The sequence below is a fragment of the Dermacentor variabilis genome, chromosome 6 (genome assembly GCF_050947875.1).
Source record: "Dermacentor variabilis isolate Ectoservices chromosome 6, ASM5094787v1, whole genome shotgun sequence".
Taxonomy (NCBI): domain Eukaryota; kingdom Metazoa; phylum Arthropoda; class Arachnida; order Ixodida; family Ixodidae; genus Dermacentor; species Dermacentor variabilis.
The window spans coordinates 110,935,275-110,953,921 of NC_134573.1; the positions used below are offsets into that span (position 1 = coordinate 110,935,275).

General features: G+C 46.9%; 1 protein-coding gene across 1 annotated transcript in view; it reads left to right on the plus strand.

Moving 5' to 3' along the window:
- Nucleotides 1-18,647, plus strand: part of LOC142585020 (sodium-coupled monocarboxylate transporter 1-like) — an 87,290-nt gene that overhangs the window by 21,595 nt on the left and 47,048 nt on the right. The window contains exons 2-4 of the mRNA XM_075695453.1: nucleotides 5,268-5,519; nucleotides 9,054-9,173; nucleotides 10,531-10,599. Of these exons, the coding sequence (XP_075551568.1) occupies nucleotides 5,301-5,519; nucleotides 9,054-9,173; nucleotides 10,531-10,599 (408 nt within the window). The 5' untranslated portion in view covers nucleotides 5,268-5,300. The remainder of the gene's footprint in view (nucleotides 1-5,267; nucleotides 5,520-9,053; nucleotides 9,174-10,530; nucleotides 10,600-18,647) is intronic.

Sequence of the window (18,647 nt, forward strand, 5' to 3'; positions counted from 1 at the left end):
AAACACCCGTGTACTTAGATTTAGGTGCATGTTGAAGAACCCAAGGTGGTCCAAATTTATCGAGTCCCTCACTACGGCGTGCCTCACAACCAAATCGTGGTTTTGGCACGTCAAACTCCAGAATTTAATCAATTTTCACCAAGCAAAAATAAAGCTCTCTCACTATATCACTCCGCACAATGATACTGCCTGCAAATCCATTGTTAATGAAAGGAAAATGAGACATCCATCTAAACGTAGCTAAGTGCTACAAAGGAAACCCATACAGGTTCCTCGAAAGAAAAGCCTCGCAGTTGAACAAAAATTCGTCCTGGTCCGGAACTCGAACCCGGCACCACCGCCTTTCCGGGGCAACCGCTCTACCATCTGAGTGAACCAGGCGGCTAGCAGATGGCAGGGCGAAGTCGAATTTAACAACTCCAAGCAAGGGCAAGAGTTTGACGTAATACTTCTGCGTAATACTTCTGTATACCTTCGTCAGTGCTGTAAGTTACTTGTGAGATAGGATATACAATCTAGCGAGGCTGTGAACAAACAAACATATATATATATATATATATATATATATATATATATATATAGCACTTCTGAATGCTGCGAGAACTCGCTTACACAACTTCGCTGCCTTTGATGCACCAGTTGCTGAGGTCGGCATACATACGTGAAGGTTTTCCTTTTTTTCAATCGCAGAACGTGCACTACGCAGTACTTCGTGGGCACGATGTTGTATTTCAGTGGGTGCCATAGCAACACTGGGTTTCACGGTAATTACCAGGCGAACAATAACATACCGATCGCGTGGTAACACGACCCGATTACCGCGCAAGGCAGCCCCAATCGCGTTCCTTAATGTACACCCAAACAAAGAGAGGACTGAATGGACCGACGTGAAAAAGAAACCGAGGTTATTTACAGGGATTCTTTGTTTTAACGACTTTCATCGAGAGAGGATATGAACCTATTTATACACGGTATTTCTCAAACAGCCATAGCGACGCAGGATGTGCATTGCAACAGCGTGGGAGCTCGCAAATGTGTACTGAAACAAGGTTGCGCTCGATAGTGACCACGTGACAGGGGGCGACATTCGGCTTACACTCGTGAGCAGCTGCAGGGTATGTTCATCGTCACATGATATGATTAGTGTCGAAAATGTTCCGGCAATTAAATTAAGTGGCTAATTTTCTACCGAGGCAGATGTGCAGGGTGTCCCAGCTAGCTTTAGCCAGTTTAAAAAATATGCGAATGCCACGTGGCTGGACAGAATCAAGGTAATGTTGTTTGCCGTCACTTGGAGATACTCAAATTGTTCTTTCTTTTTCATTCCGCCTAATTAGATAATTAGTCTTACTTATTTAATCAAGTTCTCAAATATTATAATTAGATGAAAAGTGTCAATGAGAAAATTGTAGAGCCACATGAAAAAATTCCCGATACAGCTTTCTCTTGCTGAACACGTGCTACATAGAAGTGTTTTTTCGGGCCTGAAAGAAGCCTGCGAATACGCGCAAAAATGCCGCGCGACTGGGCGCTCGACAGCTAACTCTTGACTAAAGTTAGCTGGGACACTCAGTACCGGGTGTTCAAAATTGAGCTTTATGGTTTTCTTAAAATGAGGCAGTGGGAGGCACGCGAAGACTACCGGTGCAAATAAGTTATGTGGCCAGGGGGACACAAAATGAGATGATAATTATCGCTGTCAGCAGCCCAATTAACTAAATTTAATTGAATTTAGGGGAAGGGGGATAGTGATCTTTGCCAATGCATCCGCCCCGTTTTCAGACTAAACGCCGCACGCAGACATGGACAGAACAGTTGTTCACCTGTTCTGTCCATTTCATTGTTTGTCATATGGTTCATTTTGCGCGCGGTCACATGTTTTATCAATTTTTTGGGTGAGTGACTATTAGAGATCTTAGTTTTGATGCAGACGCTGTACTTAGACGCCTTTATTCATGTTTTTTTCCGTGTTATTCGTTGATCATTATTCCCATAGTCGTGCGGGTTTTATCACTGACTGGGCCTTAGGCGTTTGAAGTGTGTTATGTTGTGGATAGTTTGATAGTGAAGCGTAGACGGTACTTTTCATGTCTCGTTTTTCGCTCCCGTTGGCTTGGAAAATACTATACTCGATGAATTGCTTCCCGTGCTGCTCCACGTGTGGTTCTTGTTTGGTCATTTGATATTTTGTGCCAGATATGATGTCTGAGTTGTCAATAGATTGCTGTATTTTACTTCTAAAGTTTCGAGTGCGACTCGGCTTGATTAACCTACATAAGGCAGGCTTGTTGCGGAAATAAACTTAGTTGTGAGTGGCGCCGGTCCTGTCGTTTGTGTTCTTCTCCCTGAGTCCTGGTCTTCTGGGCCTTGTCTTTACTAATCCTAGCCGAAGATGGAAACAAACTGGAAGGGGACGCGGCATTAAATTACATCCGAGAAAGGACCGCCGAATGATTTCAAGTAAATGACGAGGTGGTTCTTGAGAAAAGAGAGGACATGGATGAGAACCAGATAGAAAAGGAGCTAGTCCTGACAAATTTCAACTGGAAGAAAGCCGAAGAGAAAATTCCTGAGCGCACAGCTGCAGGTTTAGACGGGATTCCCGCTAAGCTGATTAAATGAACTAGGACCGAAAAGTAAAGAAGCTCTGTTGAAAGCCATGGGAAAACTTTAAAATGTAGACGAATACCAGACAGCTGGCGACAAAGTAGAATGAATTTAATTTATAAAGGTAAGGTGCTACTGTATCGAGGGTCCCGGTAACAGCCTTCGACTTTGGGACCCTCGTCTGTAAAACAAAAATGTATCCGTTTCCTTTTTTGTAATGAATAAACTTGATTTGATTTGAGTTGAAAAAAAAAGGGGGGGGGGGAGAAATATATAATTCACTCATGTAGACCGTTGTCCATTGAATCGATAGTATACCTGTTAGCAATGCAGGCGATTAAATTAAACTCTTTCCCTACCATGGGGAAAATAAGTGTTTTCTGTAAGTTACGCCAGGTATTTCTTTCTGAAGGAACTACAGCACTCAATATTTTACGACATACATAAACAAACAGAAGAAGAATGCACTTTTCACACATAAAAGTTTTAGCAATGAGATGTATGTCATAAAAAGATATAAATCGTCAGAATCAAGATTATGGAATAAAATTGAACAAAGTTGCTAAAGACATGCTTGTATTTACTAAGAAATAATGTCACAAAAATTATGAGGTATACAAAATTTATTGCCGCCTAATAGGCACTATCTCCGAAAAAAAAATCTAAATTTTTCAGTTAACAGGTATTGAACTACAAAAATTTAACTGCAAGCACTACAGTTGAGCCTGCCGGGCTGCGGCCGCCAATGTTCCGGGTTGGTTTGCGTGGTCGTCGCTCTCAGAGAAGCCGCTCTGATCCTCAGACAGGCTCAGGCTCCTCGATCCATCGATAAGATCAGTCGCAGACTCAGCGGGATCTCAAGATCTGTGATCTTTCGAACAGCGCGCCACACTCAGAGGCGGCCACTTTTTGCTTTCTACTTTGACAATCACGAAACTTCGGAGCGCGTTAAGAGATCACTGCCTGACGGAAAAAAAAGCAAACTGCTTAGAAAATAAAAATATTGTTCTCCTCCTTCATGTCCTATGGCGCAGAGCTTCCGTGAGCGGCGCGGAAAATCTTGAAAGCGGCGTTTCAAACCATCGATAGCGGGCGATAATTTTCGCTTTCTACTTTGACGATCGCGAAAACCTCGGAGAGCGTTAAAGAAAACACGCCCGCTTTTGAACGCAGGAAGTGGGTTATAATTAGAGATGTCTACTTCACTCATGAACACATTGCTCTGCTTCGTAGCGTGCGACAAAAAAAAAAGCAAGAGCATATTAGACGCCGCTGCAAGAGTTTATCTGGCACTCCTCCGCCGAGTGAGTCGTAATTAGGTGATACCGACAGGCTCACTCTGTGCACGTGCGTCGGCGATAAAGCACGTCCTTATCTTCTTCTTTTTTTATCTTTTTTTTTTAATCCGCGTACACTCGATGCCTCTAGCCAAAACCCTATACGGCTGCCTCCAGACGTCTTCTGCGCTCGATCGAGACGCCTCCTTGTCATGGCTCGTAGAAGTCCGGGTTCGGCACACAGACATATTTGCGCAGATTTTCTGCTCATAATGTGGGCAACATATGAATGTTGGGCGGGCGAATATTCGAAAATTTTGAATAACGAATCGAATAATGCACGACTCAATTCGGACTTCGAAGCGAATTGTCAGTACTCGCACATACGAATATTTTTCGAGTATTTTTCGAATGTTATTTCCTACAATGTGCGCAGTAAAACATAAAATTGAAGCAAAAGTGGCACAAATTTCATTCCGGCAGCCATACTAGGCTTAAAATACTTGAAGTTTGGTAATGGAGCACGCTATATACAAAGCTCATTGAGCGAGAGCCTTTTTTTTTTTTCTGAGCATCGTTTGTTCACGCTCTCCGAAGAATTATGGGTACGCGAACAAACTGCCCATTTGTTTTCAAAGCTCAGTTCAGACATTTAATAAACAGCGCTTCATAACCTACACTGTTATGACAGACACTTGCTAACATTGTGAATATACCAGTATGCCATATTCATGGTAAGAATGACTGTTTTTAGTCGAAAACTTTTCGTTATTCGATTCTCGCATTATTTGATTCGTACTCGATTCGGTAATAACTAGGTACTATTGAATTGAATTCTGGGCTTTTACGTGCCGAAACCACGACTTGATTGTGAGGCACGCCGTAGTGGGGGACTCGGGAATAACTTTGATCACCAAGGGATCTTTAACGTGCCCCCAACGCATGGGACACGGGCGTGTTTTTTTTTTTTTTTTTTTGCATTTCGCCTCCACGGAAATGCGGCCGCCGAGGCCGGGGTTTCATCCCGCGACCTCGTATGCTTAGCAGCGCAACACCATAGGCGCTAAGCCACCCCGGCGTGTGGCTTAGCGCACCGTATAACGCAGCGCTGATTCACTCTTTTTCTCCCCTACCTTAGCTTCGGTATTTTCTTTGTCCCCTTTTCTTTTTTGGCCCCTACCGCGGTTATATTGCCAGCTATGGCTCGTTCCTCTCGCGTCAACAAGTGCTCTTTTATCATGGCCAACATATGATGGTTCCATTGCGTGGTGTCCGTAATACGCCTCGAATCACGAGCCAATTTCTTTTTGTTGTTGCTTTTGTTCGTCGTCGCACCTGTGTAGAAAAACAAAAACGCTAGCGCACACCCGCGCACTTTTGTAGGAAGGTCCGCGAGACGCTGACTGAGAAGTGGTCATGGCAAGCGGTGGATTCACGGTGGTAGACTACGCGGTGCTGGCGACCCTGCTGGCGCTGTCCATGTCCATCGGCGTCTGGGTGGCGTGGCAGGACCGGCGCCGCCAGAGCAGTCGCCACTTTCTCACCGCCCGCGGACAGCTAGGTTGGCTGCCCGTCTCCCTGTCCATGATGGCCAGCTTCTTCTCGGCCGTCAACGTGCTCGGCCTGCCTGCCCAGGTGAGAGAGACCAGTTTAGCTATAGGCTGCCGTGCCGGACGAGTCGATGAATCCGTGAGACTCGTAGACGGATGCAGCGAATCCACAATCCGAAGACTGATTGTGGGATATGAACCGCAGCGGTAGCGCAGCGGCTACGGCGTTGGGCTAGGGTAGCCACCTGGCCAATTTTCCTGGCCAAGTGGCAGGTAGCCGGTTTTCTCTTACTGTGCCAGCTGTCGCCTTGACCTTACACGGGCACGGCATATGCCGCTTTGTCGATTCTCCCCATCGCAAGTGCTCTGTCGGACGATCGCGCATAGCAGGCGACCGAATTATACTGCGAGCGGATTCATTCCTAGTTCTTTCACCTTTTCACTGTCCTTTTAACTGGAATTGCGAGAATAAACGGTGCATTCTCGCGCTTATTCTTTTTTAGAGCGCAGCTCTAAATAGCCCGTTCCTACGGCGAGCGTCGGCGGCGTCGGTGTATCCGAGAGAACGAGCTGCCCGAAGAATGAAAGCGAACATGGAGCGCAGCGGTAGATGAAAGAAAGGCCATAGCGAAAAGAGGAGGAAGAAAGTGCAGAAGGAGGGTGCAGCGGGACGATGAGGTGGAAAGCGGAGGATGAGCGAAGGCGAGACGGCCTGAGCATGCGCTGAGTTGCCGGTGGTCACGACATCCGCAGCCACGTGGGCGATCTCATCTGCGCTTCCAGGGGGGGAGGGGGAGGGCCGGGTGCCGTGAGGTGGGGAGGGCTACTCTCGTCCGCGCCGTCTGCCGCATAGGCCAGTAGTGGTACCTGCGTGTGGGACATGAACCACAGCTCCTGCAAGGGGAGATGGCGAGCGGCTACGAGTTAGGCTCGACGTGACGGTCCCTTGGGTGTTGTCGCCGCTGACATTGGTGGCACGACTTCCGCGACGAAGGGCCGCTCACGTCGTTGGCGGAACGAAAGCGTGAGAAGAAAAGCGTACTGCCGCGCGAGACGGGCTGTACGGCGGCGATGGGTACGATATGACGCCAGAATAGCATGCGTCGTCTGGCGGAAACAAAGCGCTGCATGAGTGGAGGTCTGTCTGCGGCGGCTGCTGTGAATCGAACCTACACGTCACCCATGCGATGCCTCGCTCGATCTCCCGATTAGCGAGGCAGTCGCCCCACACTTCGCTCTGTTTGCAACGTGCTATACACGAGACATATTGTCCGGGCCAGCCAATATATCACGAATGAAAAGACGTAGAGTGCTGCGCTGAAATTTCGCATTAGGGAGTATCGTAATCATTCGAGAATTCTTTTCACTGAGCATTCTCCTATGAGTCCAGAACATCCTCTTCTTTTCAGATATTTCTCGGCGACCGCTATTGTTAACGCTTACTGCGTCAGCTATAGTATGTCTCGGCCTATCGCCACTTCATTATGTTTTCAATTTGTGTATTTCTTCATGCAGTGCGTTGATTGAGTAAAGTGAACTAATGATTAAGATAGCGTCTAATTTCCCGGCACTCGCCTCTTGTTGGCGCTCGGTAGTGGCCTGTCAAACTGCCGGGAGAAACTGCCTGCAGGTGTGCCCTAAACCTAACCTAACCTTCAGAGAGCCAATAGGAGGTAAGTGCCGGGAGAAATTCGCTTCAGAAATTCGCTTCAGAAATTCTCCCGGTTGCCCGGAGAGTAGACACTCAACTATTAAATGTGCGCGTAAAAGAAATACTTCAGGTGAACGCATTTCTTCTTTTATTTTTTCTATCTCTGTTTACTGAAATGATAACGAGTAGATGTTCGTGCGCGAATACAGCACCGGCTACTCCCTGGCTCATGAACAGTGTTGCAAAGGGGCTCACGAGTCCCTAGGGGTACACCGCTGGCCCAGCGATTTGGAGCTTGGCCATCAGCGGAGACGGCCCAGCCAAAGACGAGGCGGAGTAACAAACAGCGACCGCTTTAATTGCCTCGCTACGTAAAGAGCGGTCAGCTCGATAAGACACTCGTAAAGACGAACGAAGGCGAACGCTCGATGCTTAATGCTTGCAATGCGCGCCATCATTTTATAGCGTCTCGATAACGCTCTCACCCAGGAGAGGGAGGGGACGGACGTCGTGGGTGCTGGGCCGACTTGTGCGGTATCATTGGTGCAGAGCCGGCGCCGTCAGAGGGTAGAAAGGAAAAGGCTACACTTCGGGCACACACGTACACGCAGACGCTCGCTCGTTCGCTCGCTAGCTAGCTGCGCTTCTCGGCGTCGCTACCATCCAAATTGTGCGAGCAATAACCAATTACTGGGCGTCGCTTTTCCGGCCGCATGCTATTAATGTTTGTCACAGAGGCGAGGCGCACCAACGGGATGTTTTGCAGGGATATGCCTCTATACACTTGTGCACATAGTGCATGCAGAGGGAAGAGTTTGTTTCGGCGAATACGCACACACAGCGCCGTAACAGTCAAGGGAACACAACTCCCAAACCAACAGACCGAGACATGGGATCGATGTGTAGCGCCACTGCCACGTGCAAAGCGTCAGTATACAAATGAAAGCTTCCTTGTACATCACACTTTATGACACCCATGGCAGGGTATATGCATGGGGCAGCAGGGAGTGAGGGTTGTAGGTAAGTCGATAACAAATTAATGCAGGGTAGGCTGACGCTGGCGACAAAAATGACAAGGTCGGAGCAGGTCGCAAATATGCATTTTCTGCGCGCGCGCCTATTCTTGGACGAAGTTGTTGCACGTAGTAGTTCTGCGGAAACCCGCAAGGTGGAGAGAAGTAAGGAATAAAGGGAAAATCAGACATCCACCCGTTCGTAGCAATTGCTACAAAGGAAACCCATACAGGTTCCTCGAAAGAAAAGCCTCATAGTTGAAGAAATATACGCTTAACGACGAAAACAGGCGCGCGGCCGTAACAGCCTTAGAAATCTATTAAAAAGAAACTATTGGTTTCGCCATAACGGCGAAGCAATGCACGTGATAGAAACATGTTAGAATATTACTAGTGTAACACATGTAGTAGCTGTAATGGCAGGTTCTTGAACGGGACCCGATTCGGAGCTTGCCTGCATTTCACCCCCATCGAAACGTGACCGCCGCTGCCGGGACCGAAGCCGGCATCAGCAGCAGCCGACGGGAATTCTCCGCGTTCTGGCACTTTAGTGGCAGCTGTGGTCGTCGGCTGACACGTGGCTGCGCTTAACCGCTTAGATGAATGTCACCTGCCCTTGTCGCTGAACCCACTTAACACAATTCTTTTTTTTTAATGCATAATCATTCTTTGGCGAATACCCCGGCTAGATATGTTCGTCCCGTAACGCCTTATGTCTGCAAAGTGGATGCATAATTGGTCGACTTAACGCATGTAATCGTTATAGTAGCGTTGCAGTAGATTATTGGTAGCGATGAGGAGACATACATAAGCTAGCTGAATAAGTAAGCAAAAGCGAAGTAGTAGCCTAGCCAAAGAATGCTTACGCATTAGCAGACACTTCTCAGAATTTCCGTTGCATTTTCCTGTACGTGTATAAACGTAGTGTGAACACTGTTTTCGCCCCGCCACGCAGGTGTTCATGCGAGGCTCGTTGCTCTGGATGGGTGTGTTTGCCACATCCGTCGGCGTCCTCCTGTCGGCGTACCTTTTCCTTCCGGTGTACCACGGCCTCAACCTCACCAGCATCAACGAGGTACGCTGCGCACTCTGCAGCGCACACAGAGGTCACTGACCAGAGCCAAGTGTTAATTCACGTTTAAACGAGCTCCGTGTTCATAATTCTTGTCAGGGACCAAGACAAAAGTTAATTGACCTTTCGGAACCCATACGGCTTCTTTGTTGAGCAAGAAACCCTTACGGGTTCCTATACATTAATTAACATTTCGCTTGATGAGTGACCAAAAGCCCTTATGTTCTCTCTCTCTGTCTCTCTCTCTCTCTCATTTAATAGGCTAACTGACGAGTACAGCTTTTGTTCAACTCTGGACAATCCGTCCGCAATTCCTGTTCTTGGTAGTGGAGGAAAGAGAATAAACAGCCTCTTCATAATGGTCAATCAACTGCACTTCCGTGCTGTGCTTATCCACGGTAACAGCGCAGGGCAAAACATCATCATCATCATCATCATCAGCAGCAGCAGCAGCAGCAGCAGCAGCAGCAGCAGCAGCAGCAGCAGCAGCAGCAGCAGCAGCAGCAGCAGCAGCCTAGCTACGCCCAAAGGGCGTAGCCAGGCTGATGATGGGCAAATGCCGCTCCCATACTTCTACAACTATACCGGTCATGTGCTAATTGTGGCCATGTTGTCCCTGCAAACTTGTTAATCTGATCCACCCACCTAACTTTCTGCCGCCCCCTGCTACGCTTCCCTTCCCTTGGAATCCAGTCCGTAACCTTTAATGACCATCGGTTATCTTCCCTCCTCATTACATGTCCTGCCCATGCCCATTTCTTTCTTTCGATTTCAACTAAGATGTCATTAACTCACGTTTGTTTCCTCACCCAATCTGCTCTTTTCTTATCCCTTAACGTTACACCTATCATTCTTCTTTCCATAGCTCGTTCGCGTCGTCCTCAATTTAAGTAGAACCTTTTTCGTAAGCCTCCAGGTTTCTGCCCCATATGTGAGTACTGGTAACACACAGCTGTTATACACTTTTCTCTTGAGGGATGACGGCAACCAGCTGTTCCTGATCTCAGAATGCCTGTCAAACGGATTAAATCAAACGGTCAAATCAGGATTAACTTCACTCTTAACTCTGCGACAGCACCTGGAACTTCGTAAGTTCATAGGCAACCGAAATTTGATAGAGTACCGGTGCTTGAACTTTGCTCCTCCAGGTCTAGCGCAAAGACTAAACTATTGAACGCTATACTTAGGTATAAAGAAATGTCAGAAAATAAGAAAGTTAAATGACACACTCATGAGTAATTTGAAACCAACCACGCGGCAAGAATAGTCGACGAATGATCTTTAGTCGTTTATCTCCTTTCCTCAGTAAAATCTGTTCAAAAAATTATCTTAAAGCGTTTTTCTTTTTTATTTCTTTCAGTACCTGGAAAAACGCTACTCCTCTACCTTGATCAGGAACGTCGCCTCCGGCGTCTTCATACTCCAAACGGTGCGTGCAAGACTCATTTGTTCCTTTTAACATAAATGCAGCATTTCTAACGACCCGCTAGACGTAACAAGAAAACGTCGTAAACGAAGTGGCATGGGCAAGAAACCTTTTAAAAAAATCGAATTCACTGCAAATGCTATACAGCGAGTACGTTGCTCAAAGGAACAACAGTTGTTCGAACCGGCCCGTATGCTGTGTGACGTCATTAGTGGATAGGGAGTGACGCAACAATCAATGACTGACTGGGTTGCTATAAGGTGTGCCTTGAATTGCGAGGACTTTAAAGCCCACGGCTTCGGGCGGCATGTCGGGAAAGCACTCGGCTCAGCATCACTCGGGACTCTCAAAAACAGTCGACAGTCGCTCTACCATAGCCGCACAGTCACTGTTCGTGCTCCGTCATTCTAGCATGGTTTCAAAATTTTCGCGCCACTCCTGTCAAACTCTAGAAGACGATTAATCGAACATGCTTAATCGAATAAATGAAAGGTGTACATCAATAAAGGTTAAAAGTTTTGCGGGATACCTTTAATCGAATAATCGTTCATCAATATTACCAACCCTAGCTTCAATGCGAACTAGGCACGCGCTAACACAGCGCATGCGGAGCCATCAGCCCTCCGCGCGCCTAGCCTTTGTACCAACCGCAAATTGAAAAAAAATTAATTCTGCGGTTTTACGTGCCAAAACCACTTTCTGATTATGGGGCACGCCGTAGTGGAAGACTCCGGAAATTTCTACCACCTGGGGTTCTTTAACGTACACCTAAATCAAAGTACACGGATGCCTTCGCCTCCATCGAAATGCAGCCGCCGTGGCCGGGATTCGATCCCACGACCCCGTGCTCAGCAGCCCAACACCAAAGCCAATGAGCAACCACGGCGGGTGCACCAACCGCAGATTACCTCCAAGATATATATGGCGCGCGCGGCCGCGCTCAGCCAAGCCATTAGCAGCCGCGGCCGGACTAGAGGAGACGGTCGATAACGTGCCCCCCCCCCTCCCGGGAGTGTTCGGCCGTTAAAATTTGGCATAGGATCCCTCAGTCTGCCTGGCTACATTGCGGCTACCTTCGACTTATATTTCAGCCCAAATGTGTTGCCAATTCTTCAGGCGCGTATGAAAGCTTGCATGGGCACCTACATAATTTCAGAGCGCAGCTCTGAAGTGGGAGGCACACGGTCCAATTCGATGTCCAATCCGGCGTCCCACGAGCCAGAACGGCAGCCGGAATTGAGGCGTTTTGCCGTGCCGAAGCGTCGGATCGGACGCCCGGCGTGCGACAAGCCGGGCAGGTTTTGATCGTCCAACGCGTCCGACAGCCACACCGTCGTTTGGCCGCAGCCAATGACAGCATGACTGGCATGTGACGTTCTCTGACGTTCCCTGGCGGTTTCTCGCTTTCCTTTTTTTTTTTTTCTTGCCGGCTACAATTCGTTTCTGGCACGAAATAGTTGCCAGTTCAGTAAAACTATCTCGAACGCGTGCTTGTTCGGCAAAGGCAGTGCCCAGTACACCAGTACTATAAGCTACTGGGGAGACCGGGAGCCGCGACACGAGGGCATTTCGCAGGCAGACAGCACACACCGACCGCCTCAGCGAGGCTGCTTCGCTTGGCTTGCACCTTTGCCCTTCGCAACATCTGCGTCGAGTAAACCAATTGTATTTATATGGGCGAGCTAACTCTACAGTGGCAATCGCTTTGGCAAAAGTAAGCGCTCTCCGACGAGCTCGGGTTGGATCGCAAGCGCCGTCGGCCGCGGCGTCTGCCTAGGTAGGCCTACCGGCCCCATCGCTGGCTGTCAGCGGAGCCGTCGGTGGACAACGCGCCGTCGTGAAGTGTTCTGTCACTCGCAAGGGCATGATTTTATTGACAGTGTTCGCGTAAAGGGAAGCAGTGTTGTGCAGACTTGTTTACATTGCGTTTCTCGACGTGGCTATGAAGCCTCCTGAGCGTACAAGCTGGGGCGCTGGATCTGGGCGGAGCTGACGCGCCACTCACTCATTCGGATGCACGCACCGTGTGCTCCGAATCATCGTATGCCGCATGCCGGAGCATGCATCGCCGCCCGTCGGATCGGACGCCGAATCGTACCGTGTGTCTCCTGCTTTAGGCGCCCGTTCCTGAGGCGAGCGTCAGCGTCGGCGCTGTTCCTAGTAACCGAGCGAACGAGCCCAGCGTAGGATGAAAGCGAACGCGGAGCGCAGCGGGAGAAGACAGACGGCGAGAGCGAAGAGAGCGCGAGGGGGAAAGCGGAGGAGGAGGTTGCAGCGAAACCATGAGGCAGAAAGCGAAAGTGGAGGGTATGGCGAAAGCGTGAGAAGCGTGTAGTGCAGCGCAAGACAGGCTTTGCGGCGACAATGGCTGCGATATGGCGCCAGAGTAGCGCGTCGTTTTTATTGTAGCAAAGCGCTGCATGAGCGGACGTCTGTCTGCGGTAGCTGCTGTCATTCGCGCCCACGCGTCACCCCAGCGCCGCCTCTCACAATCTTCCAATTAGCGAGGCAGTCGCCCCACACTTCACTCCGTTTGCAACGCGCCTCACGAGACATTGTCCGCGCCAGCCGATATACCGCGAGATGAAAACACATACAGAGCAGCGCTCAAGTTTGTCATTAGGGAGTATCGTAATCGTCAGTGAATTTTTTTCGGATATCATATTCCTGGGCTTTCGCCTATCATCACATCCCTTCTCTCACTGCCACATACTTTTTCTCGCTTTTGCTATCCCACTGGCGGCACGTGGCCTGTTCGCAATGTCGTGCTCCAACTGTAGGCTAAGAAACCGGGTTGCTGCCGGGACCTTGCAATTTTTATTTATTTATTTATTTATTTATTTACATATAATGCCGCCTAATATAGAGCTATAGCAGGAGTGAGAACATTATACATTGTTATACATTACACATTAAAAACGCACATAAACACGAAAAGATGAATGATCAAAAGGAAGCGCTTTACATGTTAGCCAAGTGCTTACCAGTGGAAGCTATGAAATCTTTTAGTGACAGTGAACGTATGTTACCGGGTAGTGAATTCCAAAGCTCTATTGTACGTGGAAAAAAACTGTACTTGAATGCGTTAGTACGGGGATGAATAGGTGTTATGTTCAAGCCGTGGGAGCTACGGGTACAACATGAGTTAGTAAATTTGATATATTTACAACCAGAAAGACCAGAGGTGGAGTTATTAATTGCATATAAAAGTTTTAAGGCTTCAATGTGATAACGTGATATTAATGGCTCAGTGTCCAAAGATTGTTGAGCCTGTGTTGGTGAGAAAGTCCGGCTGTAATTTTGGCAAATGAAACGGATAGATTTTCGCTGAACGTTAGTGAGCGAGCTTTATTTCGCCTTGTTTCTAGGGAAACCAAACGACAGATGCATATTCTAGAACAGGGCGAATCAGCGTTTTATATTATAGCAGTTTAGTATTGCGAGTGGGAGGGGGCGTCTTAGCTAAAATGCGGCGCAAATAACCTAATTTTCAAGGCTTCCCCGTTTACATATTAGATATATTTAGACCAATAAATATGTTCTGTTAGAACGGCACCTAACTATCTATATTTAGACATTCATTTAAGTTGGATGCCATCCAGAGAATAGTCGAATGAAAGTGGGCTCGGTCTATTGGTAAATGACATCAATACTGTTTTACTACAGTTTATGTTCATTTGCCACGTTTTGCACCAAGCGTAGGAAGACATAAAGGATTGGTCAAGATGGCGGTGGTGATCAATGCAGTTAATTGAGTCGTATAATACGCAGTCATTTGCATAAAATCTGATTTTAGTTAAGGTGCCACGAGGTAAATCATTGATGTATATTAAAAATATTAAAGGGCCTAAGACGAATCCCTGAGGAAAGCCTGACGTAACGTCGACAGGAGTTGAGTCCACTGAGTTAAACAAATTGTGAGCGATAACGAAGAAAACTGGCTATCCAAGAAACAAGACAAGGATTATTGAATATGGCGTTTAGTTTTACCAGTAGTTCAGAATGAATCACAGAGTCAAAAAATTTAGAGAAGTCAGTAAAGATGGCATCAACTTGATTATTTATGTCTAGATTAGAAGCGATATCATACACAAAATCGACTAATTGCGTTACAGTGCTATAACCACGACGGAAACCATGCTAGGCGGATGTTAGAACATCATTAGAGTTAAGGAATTCGATTATATGTTCGTGAACAATGTGCTTGAACATCTTGCATGACTGGGGCGTGAGAGATATCGGCCTGTAGTTAGAGAGAAGTTGTTTACCACCTGATTTATAGAAAGGCAGGACTTTGGCTGTTTTACATTTAGTTAGTACTTCACAAGAGTCGAAGAATTTCTGGAAGGAAGGAAGGAAGAAAGGAAGAAAGGAAGGAAGGAAGGAAGGAAGGGAGGGAGGGAAGGAAGGAAAAAGTGGAGAAGGAAGGCAGGGAGGTTAACCAGTTTAACCTAACCGGCTATCCATAGGGAGTATCTTACAAGGAAAGAATTCGGGATACCATCTGAACTGGTACACTTTTTAGTGTCGAGATTCAAGATTAGGTTTAAGCCATCATCAGAACTTATTACGATATCACCTAATTTATTAGTTTGTACGTCATAACTAAGCTTTGAAACTACATCCTTATCTGGGTGAAAACAGACTGGAAGTACAAGTTAAAAGCATTCGAAACTACGGTGGGGTCTTTAGTAATAGCGTCGTTAATCTTGAAAGTGGTACTACGCGTTGCACTAGGTAAAACTGATGTCCAGAACCTGCGAGGATTAGATTTAAGTATTAGAGGGAGCCGCACCGAAAAATAAAAATCTTTTGCATTTTTAGTACGAGTACGAAGTTCCTCCTCGCCTTCTTCAAAAGGAACGCGAAGCGCAGGATTAGAATGCTTTGATTTACGTAGTCTACCTACACGGCGTGACAGGTGCAGAATATTTCGGTTAATCCAAGGAAGTTTATTATTTATATTTCTTGTTTTTAATAGAACGTAGTTATTGATGCAACTTTTCACTAACGACTCAAAACAATCAAAATGACTGTCAACATGACATTCGGTACTTAGTGACAAAAAATGGTCAAAGTTATCTGCCAGAGTATCAGTGATAGACGTATCATCAGCCTTGTTAAAATTGTGAAACGTGGAATAGCGAAAGCGTTCATGTGGGATAGGACAGTTAATGTGCACGAGAATTGCGTTATGATCCCAGATTCCTTCCAGGATATCATAGTTACATTACATAGTTACATTACATAGTTGCATAGTTAGAAAAAAAACCCAAATGAGCAAGACTGTCACTGATAAACACTAAGTCAAGCATGGAGTTCTGCCACGTATTCTTATCAACTAATTGTATCAGGTTAGAAACGTAAAGAAAACGTAATTAAGTCTCTACAAATAGAGGCACTAGTGGCGGATTATGTAAGGGAACGTCAGTGACTACAGGGAACGTTAAAGTCCCCAAGAACAATTAAGTTAGAACTGTCGAGGCTATGTTCATGTACAAAATGCGAAATATTATCGAACAACTCACTAAGGATATCAGCGGGGCGATAAATACCGCACAAATTGTTAAATTCTGCTAATGCACTAGTAACTTGCACCAAACCGATTCTGCATTACGAGGACCTGGTAGAGCATTAATGTTAAAGTCTGAACGTAAAAGTACAGCAACACGACCGCCTTTCTAGTTCTGACGCTCATAACGGACAGCAATGTAACCAGGAGGCGTGAATTCTGTGTCGTGAATATGTTCATGAAGCCATATTTCTGTGATGCATATACGATTAAAAGAACATGAAGAAACTAGTGCAAGAAAGCATGGAAATTTGTTAGTTATGTTTCTGGCATTAACATTCAAAAGCGCAAGATCTGTGGCGGAGTGATGAGATTGTCAACGTGATGATGAAACATTTGGAAATTCTGCGCTAGAGTCAAAACCAAGAGCTCTTTAGACTAAACTATATTTGAGGCACCGTCCCAGTTGTAACGAACGCTATCCGTAAATAAATGGTCGAACCTCATTTTAATAACCGAGCCGTTATACCGCCGCTCAACCGAAGCGTACTGCACGCACTCTGGACGAAAAATCTTCGGAAAGTTTCATGCCAGAATTTGTCAGCCTATAAGCGTTTTTCCGCATCACTAGCTTATCGCTGAATACAAGCAATTTTAAAATGATAGAGTGAGAACGCCCTGGGCGCATTCCGCCTAACCTATGGAAGCGTTCAATACGCGGACAGTCGAGGGAAAGCCTTAAAATTAAATCGTGGAGTTTTGCGTGCCGAAACCACTTTCTGATTATGAGGCACGCCGTACACGGGTGTTCTCGCATTTCGACTCCATCGGGAAAGCCTGTTGAAAACGTTCGCAACCTTGGAGTGCAGTGTGCCACGGTTCTCGTTGGTGCCTTCTGGTATGCCACGAAGGATTGTTATTTCTCCATGAACGGTTTTCAAGATCATCATATTTGGCAGTTCGGCAACAGCGCGCTTTAGGAAAACCGCCTCAGAACGAAGCTGATCAGAGTATTGATCAGGTAGTGCCTTCGAACATGAGGTTTTGAGAGCAGCCGCACGCAATTCCAAGGCATCGAAACGCGTATTCACAGCGCTTTTGATTTCGTATATCTACTGTGACATATTTTTCTCACAAGCAACTAATTCAGAAAGAACCTTCACAAGAGAAGGGTAATTGCAAGTAGACATTGCCAGCTCGGCCAACGACTCAAGAGCCCCAAGAACGCTTTCTTGGGATTCGTCAGTTTTCCACTTTTAGACGCCGGTCTCATGAGGCCCGGGTTAAGCTCAACGTCACCGCTCAGGATAAGGCGACTAAGGTAATCGACGACATAAGAAAAATTGCACGTGAGTCTACTACGCAAACAACTGTGTGGGCAACACACCAGCGGCGGGAGTCTATTATCGGATCGGATACAGTACGAGTCGTCCAAGTAACCTACCTGTGCAAGCAAGAAGAAGCGCTTAGGCAACATGCTGAAGCTGCTGCTGCTCCATTGCCCACTGCCGGGGCGCTGGATACGGCGGAGCTTTTATGCTGATGAAGCTTGACGTCACCGATCTTATGGCGTCACCTGTCGGAGTTGCTGCGCTGGGAGCATCCACGGCAGTGCGCATAATCACCAGAGAAGGAAGAACGCGGGCAGGAAATTCACGCCGATAATACGCCTGCACGATAGGGCTGAACCGTGACGTATTGCCGGTAACCACCACGTGTTCGACCGGTGCAGGGTCAGCCATGCCCCGGAGACGAACGGCACGACCACCGAAGAAATCCAGGAGCTGTGCAAGCACGAAGAAGCGTTTAGAGAAGATGCTGAAGCTGCTGCTGCTGCTGCATTGCCCACCCTGATAGGTGTTATCTATGCAGGGTGTCCCACATAACATGAGCCAAGAATTTAAGAATGAAAGGCGCGTCGGAAGCGAATTGAACCGAACGCATACTATTCGCAATAGCCTATAGTAACTCATTTTTTTTCCTCACAACTCACTAATTCATTAAGATTAAGTGCCAAACTTTCTTAATTATCAATTGGCTGAGGACCCCAAGTATGATACGCAGACTCAGAAGGGTTTGGATGCGAGCTAGTTGGTACGGATCACTCATATTTAAAACAGCGCCAAAAAACACGGACAAGGGAGGACACAGGACCAGCGCTGTCCTGTGTCCTTCTTTCACTCTCTTTATGCCCTTTGCGAATTGTATACATTTGCGCAGGGTTCAATAAAAATATTGTTGGACAGCGCTCGTCTTGTGTCCTGCCTTGTCCGTATTTTTGGCGCTGTTTTAAATATGAATGATACGCAGATTTGTAGAGCATCTTCAGAAAACACCGATTGAGTTTCCTTAACGATACGTCTCACGTAGACCTTTTTTCCGGGTTGCAAAGAAACTGAGCATGTGTTGGCGGGCTAGTTGGTTAAGCATGATAACAAAGACGGCGCCGAATAAAACAACACACGAAGAAGGGGGACACGAGACAGCACGTAGGCGCACTAACAACTGAGTGTTTTATTTCTTGACATAGTAATATATA